This window comes from Rhinoraja longicauda, chromosome 25, assembly GCF_053455715.1.
Source record: "Rhinoraja longicauda isolate Sanriku21f chromosome 25, sRhiLon1.1, whole genome shotgun sequence".
NCBI lineage: Eukaryota > Metazoa > Chordata > Chondrichthyes > Rajiformes > Arhynchobatidae > Rhinoraja > Rhinoraja longicauda.
This window is the reverse complement of record NC_135977.1, coordinates 2,502,941-2,514,664: the sequence shown is the minus strand read 5'-3', so window position 1 is coordinate 2,514,664 and position 11,724 is coordinate 2,502,941. Positions and strand designations below refer to the sequence as shown.

General features: G+C 42.9%; 1 protein-coding gene across 6 annotated transcripts in view; it reads right to left on the bottom strand.

The window, feature by feature from the left end:
• Window positions 1-11,724, bottom strand: part of golga3 (golgin A3) — a 51,099-nt gene continuing 39,375 nt past the window's right edge. For all 6 annotated transcript variants that reach the window (XM_078421915.1, XM_078421914.1, XM_078421916.1 and 3 more), the window contains 7 exons: window positions 11,278-11,394; window positions 9,602-9,741; window positions 8,408-8,540; window positions 6,681-6,803; window positions 5,670-5,834; window positions 4,760-4,923; window positions 1-3,024 (listed from right to left, as the gene is read on the bottom strand). In XM_078421915.1, coding sequence (XP_078278041.1) covers window positions 2,814-3,024; window positions 4,760-4,923; window positions 5,670-5,834; window positions 6,681-6,803; window positions 8,408-8,540; window positions 9,602-9,741; window positions 11,278-11,394 — 1,053 coding nt within the window. In that variant the 3' untranslated portion in view covers window positions 1-2,813. The remainder of the gene's footprint in view (window positions 3,025-4,759; window positions 4,924-5,669; window positions 5,835-6,680; window positions 6,804-8,407; window positions 8,541-9,601; window positions 9,742-11,277; window positions 11,395-11,724) is intronic.

Here is an 11,724-nt window from a genome sequence, read left to right as displayed (position 1 = left end):
TTAGATTAATAATTTTAATACTTTTAAATAAAAACATACATACACACAAACCACATTTTGGGTAGTTGCACTATTTTAGAATATGTACATAATGGCCATAATTTCCTGACAATTAATTACAGAACAAGCAACTTTAATAACGTTAATTAAACCTCACCAAGGTCTTTGGCATGGTGCAGCCATTGAACAGAAGAAAAACTATACAGTACAAAATACACAAAGAATTAGACAAAATGCTTTTTTCCTCCATTCTCCAGGAACCAAGCAATGGTTACAAGCAGCTGAAAGTTTATTTTGCTAATTCATGTTAAATGCACAATTATTTCCCTGGAATCGATTCTCCCCACATTGGGATTATTTTCAACATAGAAAGGGTAGATGGATAGAATCTCCCACTAGGGTGCAAATGTCCAACACAAGAGGGCACAGCTGAATGCTGAGAGGGGGGGGGGTAAGTTTAATGGAGAAGTGCAGGGCAGGTTTTTCCACACAGGTGGGGGCCTGGAACACGCTACATGGGGTGGTGGTGGAGGCAGATACGATAGTTGCATTTAAGAGGCTTTTAGATAGGCACATGGAAGCGCAATAAATGGAGGGTTATGGATCATGTACAGGCAGTCGAGATCTGTTTTTAAACTTGGTATCATGTCCGCCATGAACATTGTGGGCTGAGGGGCCCATTCCTGTGCTGCACTGTTCTATATGTAGGAAGGATCTGCAGATGCTGGTTTAAACCAAAGATAGTCACAAAATGCTGGAGTAACTCAGTGGGACAGACAGCATCTCTAGAGAGAAGGAATGGGTGACGTTTCGGTTGAGACCCTTCTTCAGTCTGAAGAAGGGTCTCAACCTGAAACACCACCCATTCCTTCTCTCAAGAAATGCTGCCTGTCCCGCTGAGTTACTCCAGCATTTTGTGTCTATCTGCACTGTTCCATGTTCTATCACTTGGCCACACAAGGGCATTGTTCAAATGCAGGGAATAAACATAAGGAGCTGTGATTAACTTGTTATTTTTCAGGTTCAATATTGATTTGCACAAAGCTATGTTAAACTAATTATGCAGATGACTGCAGATGTTTAATTTACACCTGGCATGCATATTATAAATAAGTTGAACGAACAATAAAATGTAAATATAAAAGTAAAGCACACGTGAAAAACCATTACCAAAAATAGTTTATTGCACATTTTTCTCCAGCAATATTCTGCACAAGGTTCCTTAACATGCTTACAGTCCTTTCATATTGTACAAGATAGTCTGTTGTAAGTAGTTCTCCAGAGTAAAGGCAAACCAAAAACAAACAATAATATGAAGCTGAAATTAAACTGAACAGTGCATTTTTAACTGAGCAACGATTTTAGCATCTGCAGACAGCAACAGTTACTGAGAAAGAAAAGGTTGTTCATGTAGCGCACAAGTATTGATTATGGTCAAAGCGGATCGAGATAGTCTTTTACGTTACTACAATTCAGCTTAGCTTCTATGTTGCTGATGAGAAGGCGGCATCTCTAAGCTTATTTGGCAGTTGTATAAACATGCTTCATAAAGCATGTGGTGTTTTCTATTAAATATAAACAATTTGGAGGGAAAAAAAACTGTATATATATATCTTGGGTTACAGTTTTTTTTCCCTCCAAATTGTTTATAATTTTTCTTTCTCCTATCAAGGTTGCCAGGATATGAAGCATGTCAATGAAGTAACAACTTGCAATGTTCGCAGGTGACAGCTAGTTGTAGTTTAACGCTCCAACCTGCAAATAATCCCACCTGGGAAGCTTGTGTAACATTTCCATTTTACTGGGCCCAATTGCCAACCGGGGACATTGTGCGTCGTGAGTTCCATTACATTCAAATCCAACCCTTATCAAACCCAGAGTGCTAATGTTTTTGAGAGATCTGGTTCTCTAAAAGTGTTACAAAGAAACGTTTAAAATGGGCTATTTAGAGGACCCCATGTATTAGTGTGTGTGCGTGCGCACAGACGCAAAACCAAACACATTCAAAAGAGACTTTTCTGCCAAAGGTCGGACAAGTTATATTATTTTATACTATAATACAATATATTATATTGTATTATATTATAATACAATATATTATTTTGGCTTGCCTTGCTCAACAAAGGTGGAGATTAAAAGGTGCAATGCACGCTTTTTTAAAGTATACTTTCTTCAAAGGGGAAATAAAAGATTCTGTAACATTCAGACAAAAGTGTACAAACTTCATTGATATCCTTGGTTACACTTTGACTTATTCAGTACCGATATAATGCTGCCAAAGTCTTAAACTCTTAAATACACCACCAACTTCCAAATTAAATTGACAACTTTCAGAATTCAAACAAAAGTTACAACCAGTTACAGTGAAGGTAATTATAATAAATTAGAATCAATATTTATTTAAACCTTTTGAACCCTTCGTGAAGGCAGACAACTCGCCTCAAGCTCATTGCCCACATCCTGAAGCAAGGATTGGGATGCTTCAGTCAGGAATTGCTCCCATCTTTTTCTGTACCATTTCACGGCCAATGGACATGCCTCCATAAAGCTAATCCTCCACATCTCTTGCTCTCCCCCTTCCCTTCGTAAGGCCCCTGCAGTCAAATTAAAACCTCACATGGCTTGTGCATTTAAGCTGCAGGTGGCACTTCAACTTGTAAAAGGATGGTGTGAAGGGGATACGTTAACTACTTTCTCTTGGGTGGCAAGAAAATCAGATTATAAATGGATCACGAGGAGGTTGGGAAAACATTCATACTCATTAGCATTGCGGACGGAGCGTGTTTGTATCCGCTGCAGTACAGAGACCGTCTCTATTGGGCTTTCCCGTTCAGGTGCTGAGTATTTGCACTATTGTCGAGGTTGACCTCTATACTGTTGTTGCACTGTTCTGTTGCTGCAGCAGCGGGGCCATCGGCAGCAAGTTCCATCAACTGCCCCTCGATCTGCGTCCATGACGACATAGACTGGTGCACGGTTACTGTGTGCTCCTCCATCTGCCGCTGCAAACTGTCCATCTCTTGCCTTTGGATGGGAGCGGAAAAATATTATACATGCAACCTTTTCCCCATCGTCCCAATGGCTTCACCTTCACAAAATATTTAAAGCAATGGTCATATTGAATGGCGGTGCTGGCTCGATGGGCCGAATGGCCTACTCCTGCACCTATTTTTCTATGTATCACACAATCTGCACGCGGTGAATTATGTCAGCAATAATACGGTCACATTTCAGAGATTGTAATTCAAAAACATTAACACTTAACAGAATCTATTCAAGACACAAGGAGGTAAATCTCTGTTAAACATCCAATTGTTCATTCTCTCAGTTGAATTTGTAGCATTTGTAACAGACACAAACACATCATATTATTCTCCCCCAATCTGACACCTGTTATTGCCTGAATTAGATGATTATAATATAATTTGTTCATTCTCCAATAAAAGTGTTTTTATTCTCCCTGCCTAAAATCAGTGGGATGGCCTGACATGTTGGATACTGAGGATTGAGCAGACTCCAGTCACAATAGTATAAGAAAATAACTGCAGATGCTGGTACAAATCGATTTATTCACAAAATGCTGGTGTAACTCAGCAGGTCAGGCAGCATCTCGGGAGAGAAGGAATGGGTGACGTTTCGGGTCGAGACCCTTCTTCAGACTGATGTCAGGGGGGCGGGACAAAGGAAGGATATAGGTGGAGACAGGAAGATAGAAGGAGATCTGGGAAGGAGGAGGGGAAGGGAGGGACAGAGGAACTATCTAAAGTTGGAGAAGTCGACGTTCATACCACTGGGCTGCAAACTGCCCAGGCGAAATATGAGGTGTTGTTCCTCCAATTTCCGGTGGGCCTCACTATGGCACTGGAGGAGGCCCATGACAGAAAGGTCAGACTGGGAATGGGAGGGGGAGTTAAAGTGCTCGGCCACCGGGAGATCAGTTTTGTTAATGCGGACCGAGCGCAGGTGTTCAGCAAAGCGATCGCCGAGCCTGCGCTTGGTTTCGCCGATGTAAATAAGTTGACATCCAGTCACAATAGATTGTCCATGATGTAGACACAAAGGCAGGGTGTCTAAAACAGGCGAGATATAATGTGAAGCGTGCCTCAAAAAAACCCAGATTGGAACCACCATGCGATGGTTCAAATGTTACAAGCCCCCCATCTTGGTCTAATAACCAATGTGAGAAATCTAAAACTGAGGGCCACATAGACTCCTATAGCATGGAAACTGGCCCTTCAGCCAATCTTGCCTGTGCGACCGACATGCCCCAGCTACACTGGTCCTACCTACCCACATTTGTCCCATATCCCTCTGAACCTTTCCTATCCATGTACATGTCTAAATGTTTCTTAAACAGTGTGATAGTCCCTGCCTCAACCAACTCCTCCAGCACCTCATTCCATGCACCCAAAACCCTTTGTGTAAAAAAATTATGCCTCAGGTTCCCACTAAATCTTCCCCCCTCACCTTAAACCTGTGTCCTTTATGGATTTAAGCTGCATGATTCCCTTACTCTGGGCAAAAGACTGTGCATTTACCCCATCATTGTTTTAGTTATTCTGCCAATGCCAAATCATCTTATTTCCAAACAATGGCATTGATGTCTCAGACAACTTTTGATGTTCTGTGCAAATATGTTGGGGAGACTGTGTAAGGGGACATGGTTAGGGGGGAGGAGAGGTAGAGAGATCACGCAGAACCAGCTGTGTCAGTGGGCCTTGTCTGAGCTGCTTTAACCAACTGTGTCAGTGGGCCTTACCTGAGCTGCTTTAAACAGCTGTGTAGGTTGTTGAGGGGTTCTTTGGTCACAGCAGTGGGTGGCTTGAGTAATTCCTCCAGGATGGAGGCCGGCACTGGACAATCGGGGATCTTTACCGGCGTTACCGGATTTGATGAAACAGCATCTCCCTTCAGCTCCATTCGCTGTTCAAAATAAAGTTTACTTATTCAGTATTACATCGCACTTCTGGTATCGGAACATGCCCACAAGCCTTTACTCACACTAGTGCTAGAGTGACTCAGCCCGTCAGGCAGCATCTCTGGAGAACATGGACAGGTGACGTTTCACAGAGTGTTGGAGTAACTCAGTGGGTCAGGCAGTATCTCTGGAGAACATGGATAGGTGACGTTTTGAGTTGTGGCCCTTCTTTGAGTAGCTCTAAACTAAACAATCAGGTAAATATTCATTGCCTTCCTCTGCAAAACCTCTTCTTATTACACAGAATACGGCCAAGATCACGCTGTGGACGGCACGGCGGCGTAGCGGTAGAGCTACTCCCTCACAGCGCCAGAGAATCGGGTTTGATCCGGACTATGGGTGCTTGTCTGTACGGAGTGTGTACCTTCTCCCCGTGACCGGCTTCCTCCCACACTCCAAAGACGTACAGGTTTGTAGGTTAATTGGCTTGGTGTAAATGTAAAATTGTCCCCAGTGTGTGTAGGGTTGTGTTAATGCGCAGAGCTCGCAGGTCGGTGCGAACTTGGGGGGGGGGGGGGAGGGGGGGGGGAGGAGGACCTGTTTCCACACTGTATCTCTAAAATTACAAAACCTAAAACTAAACCCTGTGCACGTAACACAGCTATTCAAACATTTGGGCGAGGTGCAGTTTGGGGCGCAGGTTGCTGGAGTATGGAAACGGTTTTATTTTACCGTGGAATTGCCCACTGACCTTGCGTGTCTTTCTCTGCTTGAGGTCCACCTTTAGCTGCTGGTTTTGCTGCAGTAACATCTTCATGCTGTTTCTTAGTTCTGTCACCTTGGTTTGGAGCATGAACTTGTCCTTGCGAGTTGTGGCAAGTTCCTCCTGCAGATCCTCCAAATTAGTTTTAATGCCCTTAAAAATGCACAGGAAGAATGGTCTTTAATTGCAGTATTTATTTCAATTACTGGCAAGTAAAAAGAAAATGCTGAAAATTAGGTGAGCATAGTTTAATAATAATACTGCCAAAATCGTCAGTGATTCTAAAAAAAGAAAATAAGCAATTAAGTGTACCAGCTGTCCCTGGGTAAGAATTGGATCTATCTTTCCTGACGTCCAAAAAATCTAAGATAGACACAAAAAGCTGGAGCAACTCAGCGGGTCAGGCAGCATCTCCGTAGAACATGGATAGGCGATGTTTTGGGTCAGGAGCCTTCTTCAGACCCAACCCGAATTGTCACCTATCCATGTTCTCCAGAGATGCTGCCTGATCTGCTGAGTTACTCCAGCACTTTGCATGTTTTTTTTTCGTAAGCCAGCATCTGTAGTTCCTTGTTTCAACCAAACAAAACAAATGGATATGGTAACATTTCTCCACAGGACTGTACTGAAAAGCATCAAAAGACTGATAACAAATCACAAAGTGGAGAGAGGAGAAAGTAGCTCTGCATGAATGAACATGGTTACGTGCTCTTGCCTGCCCTGTCCACTGAACATCAGCACTGTCATGCAGCCCTTGTTACTTGCTCTTGCGTGCCCCACGCTGGATCCCATCAAATGCAGTAACGAAGACCGATTAATTATGCTGATTTTTTTTCCAAATTAAATTGTTATTTTTAATTTCTGAATTTAAAAAAAACGAAATGTCTAAGGGGAAATCTTTTTCAAAAGATAAACATCTCAGTCCGTTCAGCCGGCAGCATTGAAAAGAACTTAAAATTTAGCCAAGGAAATACGGCTGTCCGTAGCAACAGCTCCCACCTGCAAAGCTTCCTGGAGGCCTTCCAACTCTTTCGAACTCCGCTGCTCGGTCATTGACAGTTGCTGCTTTAAGGCTTGGAAATCGCGTTCCTTCTGTTCAACTTCCCATTTTAAGTTCTCCACCTGTAAAGAACACATTTTCTTTTTCAGTGGTGATCACTATAATCCACCCACCGCCCGACATGACCTCCCACAGCCGGCATCTGATTGTCACAGCAAAAGGAACAGATGACCACAGGTACCGATGCCATGCAGTGCTTGATTAAATCTGTAATTAAGATTAAAACCTTCAATAAATCTTTAATAAATTCAGTGCCACAACATTGGTGATGGCAATAAAATGCAAAATTTCAAACGTTGGCAGCATCTTTGTAGTATGTGATTGTTCCATGGATTTAAGATACTTTCCAAAAGCTGGATTGTGATCTAGAAAGGATTTAGTAATTTTTTCTAAAACTACATCCTGAATATACATGCCAAGAAGTACACCCGTTCTTAGGAGGTGGAACAATAATGATTTTAGATTGATTACTGCTACGGTCAGGCAAACGCCGCTGTCATGCTGTGAAAACAGAGAGGATGAGACGGAGTTAACTCTCATATCACCAGGGACTAATTTAATTTACTGTATTAATTTATTTTTTGTGTTTTGTAGTTTTAGCACAATCCGCAGGCGTGGCCACTTTCATTTCACTGCACATCTTGTATATGACAAATAAAGTTGACTTGACTTGATTTGATTGCAGAGGTAAAAAGGTAAGCAAAATGAGAGATTCACCAGTACCCTGGAGAGCTTGGGGTTTGTGGGAGAGCGCGGCATCTTGATTAGTTGCATCAATTCACCTGTTCAGCACTGCCTTCAACCACTGACCGTCACCTCACCTTCTGTCTCCTTTTTCTGTTCGTTTACTTATTTATCTATTTATTTACTTCTCTATGTTCTAGTAATCCCTGTAAAGCGTCTTTGAGTGTTTGCAAAGCGCTATATAAATGTAATGCATTATTATTATTATTATTATTATTATTATTATTAATTCAAGTCCACAGATAGGAATTATTACAACTTCTGGAAAGAGGGTGGCACAATTATGCAGCTGGTAGAGCTGCTGCCTTACAGCACCAGAGACCTGGGTTTGATCCTGACGTTGGGTGCTATTTGTGTGAAGTTTGCATGTTTTCCCTGTGACTGCTCAAGTTTTCTCCCACATCCCAAAGTCATCCAGGTTTGTAGGTTAATTGTCCTTTAAATGTTTCCTCGTGCGTGGGGAAGTGGATGAGAGTGTGGGATAACACAGAACTAGTGTGAACAGATGGTCGGCGTGGACTTGGTGGGCCGAAGGACCGGTTTGCAGGTTGTATCTTTCAATCAATCAAAAACATACAGCAACGTAGCACTCCCTCAGATTATTTGCTGAATTGTGGCTGAAAACTGTGGTCACGCTCTCTAGAGAAACTACTGAATTAACAAAAATTAAATCCAATCGGGAAACAACTGAAAACGCACGTGACTGAAGACAACATTGCGTACATCATGACTTCAAATATGATACGGGTTGAATGCCACGTTGAAACCAATTTACCACACCATCCAAGATGGCACAATGACAGTGTGTCTACCAGAGTCCATGGAACTGACGCGCTACAATGCTGAGCACTACATCCTGCACTCTGTATCTTGTGATAATAATAAACCTAAACCTACGTTTTAGGCTCGGGGAACGTCTTACCTCCTGGTTTATTGTGACAGGTTTGTTGAGCTGCTCATCAAGCTGACGCTGCAGTATTTTCAGCTGAGAATGAGCTGCAGCCAATTCCTCCTGGAAACGTGCTACCTCCTGAGAATGGTCCTTATCCTGGGCTCTGCAACGGAGCACAAGGGAACTGGGTTAGGTTAATGCTGAGGCAAACAAGGTATCTAGCTGAACAGCTGGAACTGATGACACTGCAAAGCTGCACAGTGCATTGTGCTAAACATCTGCGAATCTGCTAAACAAATGAAATTGCTGTGGATTCTGTCGCCATTATACATCGGATATATAGCAAATATTCATTTTCCACAGTTAAATGCAGAAAACAGTTTCCAAAAGTAGCAAGTACTAGGAAAATAAATGATTAAAAAAAATTATTCTTTCTCCTTAGAGAAATTATCTTAGGACAGAAGACCATTCAGCCCATTGCATCCATACTGGCTGTACAGTAGCAGTCCAACCAATCTCACCCTCTCGCCCTCTCCCCTTAGCCTCGCACATCCTTTCCTTTTGGATAGTTAAACAAATCACGTTAATTTTTACCACAATTGAATCTGCCAGTCATAATATTCCTGCCAGTGCAGAGCAGAGGCCATGTCTTACACAGTTGTAGGCTTTAGACTTCCCTGCTCTTGTACTCAGTGCCTCCATTTATGAAGCCCAGGATCCATATGTAATTCCAACCACTCTCTCGGCCGACCCCAGTTCTTTCAATGCACAGTGTACGCACACCTCCGTCTCCCTTGTACCCCTTTCAATATCGTGCCTCTCAATTTATTTTACTTCTCCCCAATTTTCTTACCACAACTAACACTTTGCATTCTTTTAGGAAGGACAAGGAGAAATTTCTTTGGTCAGAGGGTGGTGAATCTGTGGAATTCTTTGCCACAGAAGGCTGTGGCGGCCAAGTCAGTGGATATTTTTACGGCGGAGATACATAGATCCTTGATTAGTATCAAGAGGTTATAGGGAGAAGGCAGGAGAATGGGGTTAGGATGGAGATAGATCAGCCATGATTGAATGGCGGAGTAGACTTGATGGGCCAAATGGCCTAATTCTTTTCTTATCGCTTATGGCCTTATGATTTGAACTCCAGTTCCAATGTGCCCAGCGTTTACACCAATCAGTTCCAACCCGTGGGGTGCAACAAGCACAGCTGTGTTCCTGACTTACTGGAGTTTGTCAGCTTCTGCCTGCAGAGCTTCGACCTGCCGTTCTTTGGCTTGCAGCTCCTTCTTCACCTCACTGAGCTCAAGGGCGGCTGCTCTGTAGTGACGGCGATCATGCCCAGCCTCAGCCTTGCTTGCAGACACCTAGAAATAATTCAAACAAGAAGATACTTGCAGTAAATGAAGCAGTACTTTCAGTTTGTTTACGGAAATGAAAATACTTTTCTCTTGTGATTTCCATTTCATACTTCACTATTTATTTTAACTTGGTAAACCTTTCCCACACAGTTTAAACAAGTGTTGACAGCTCCACGACATCCTTTAGACTTTAGAGATGCAGCATGGAAACTGGCTCTTTGGCCCACTGAGTCTGTGCCGACCAGTGATCACGCCATACACTAGCACTATCTGACATGCTAAGGTCAATTTTACAACTTACTAAAGCCAATTAACCTACAAACTTGTACGTCTTTGGAGTGTGGGGGGGAAATCGGGAGCACCCAGAGAAAGCCCACGTGGTCACAGGGAGAACGTACAAACTCTGTACAGTTACCACCCATAGTCAGGATCCAACCCAAGTCTCTGGGCCTCCATGCCACTATCCATACAGTTAGCTTTGATGGTGGGAATCAAAGCCATTAGGACAAGAGTTCCGACCCAAAACGTCGCCCGTCCATTCCCGACAACACGGAAATAGTCCCTTCGGCCCAACTTGCCGATGCTGACCAAGGTGCCCCAAACTAGTCTCAGTTTGTTTGGTCCAAATCCCTCTAAGCCTTTCCTATCTATGTACCTGTCCAAGTGCCTTTTAGTTTGTTGTATTTTGGAAGAGTTGGCGGTATAATGTTCATCACTTTATCTTTATTCACAGACTACACTATAAAATGGACGAAGCAATTTATTTTGCAGTGTACAGGTACCTCATGTTTTACGCACGCTTGATTGATTCTTTTTTGAAACAATGTGCTTGTTGCTTTAATATCAAAGCTACACTTGTGTGCTGGTATTTTTCGTATAACATGCTTAAATTTACTGATTGATTTATTCACAAAATGCTGGAGTAACTCAGCAGGTCAGGCAGCATCTCGGGAGAGAAGGAATGGGTGACGTTTCGGGTCGAGACCCTTCTTCAGACTGATGTCAGGGAGGCGGGACCCGCCCCCCTGACATCAGTCTGAAGAAGGGTCTCGACCCGAAACGTCACCCATTCCTTCTCTCCCGAGATGCTGCCTGACCTGCTGAGTTACTCCAGAATTTTGTGAATAAATCGATTTGTACCAGCATCTGCAGTTATTTTCTTATACTACTTGTTGCTCCACCTTAAATTTACTGATGATAGCTTGGTCGTGCAAGTGCTTAATTTACGTGTTTCTGAATTACGCACTGCTTTTCAAGCACGTAACCGCCATGCGTAAAACGTGAGGTGCCTGTTACTAACTCACAAAACAGCCGGGATCACAGATTGAATTTAAATTCTGAATTTTGCAACTTTTCCACGTTGTCCGGTTTTTTCTGCCTGAATTTGGAGAGAGATAAACTGCCAGAGAATTGGACATTTCCCCTTTCACCACAACCCACTCCCAACAATAATGTAGAATAAGTACTGAAACACCAGCAACAATTAGTTAATCAAATGTCCTACTGCTATCCTTGACACGAAGGCTTGAAGTTGCCACTGACCTGTTGTTTTAGTTCATTTACTTTTATTTTCTCCTTTTCCAGTGCAATCTGCAGAGCTTGTACCAACTGCTTCATCTGCAGGTCTTCCTCCTCCTTTCGCTTAAGAACTGCTTGTACCTTTGCCCACAAACCCCCAAAAATAATGGTCAGTAACAAATAAGGTTAATAAATAATTTTTGCCACACTGAGTTATATTCGAGCTCCTCCAACATTTCAATAAACTTCTTAGTTTGCTCTACAGTATCAGAGCAGGAACAGAGGTAAACAATAGACAATAGGTGCAGGAGGAGGCCATTTGGCCCTTCGAGCCAGCACCACCATTCAATGTGATCATGGCTGATCATTCTCAATCAGTACCCCATTCCTGCCTTCTCCCCATACCCCCCGACTCCGCTATCCTTAAGAGCTCTATCTAGCTCTCTCTTGAATGCACAAATGATTCCTTAC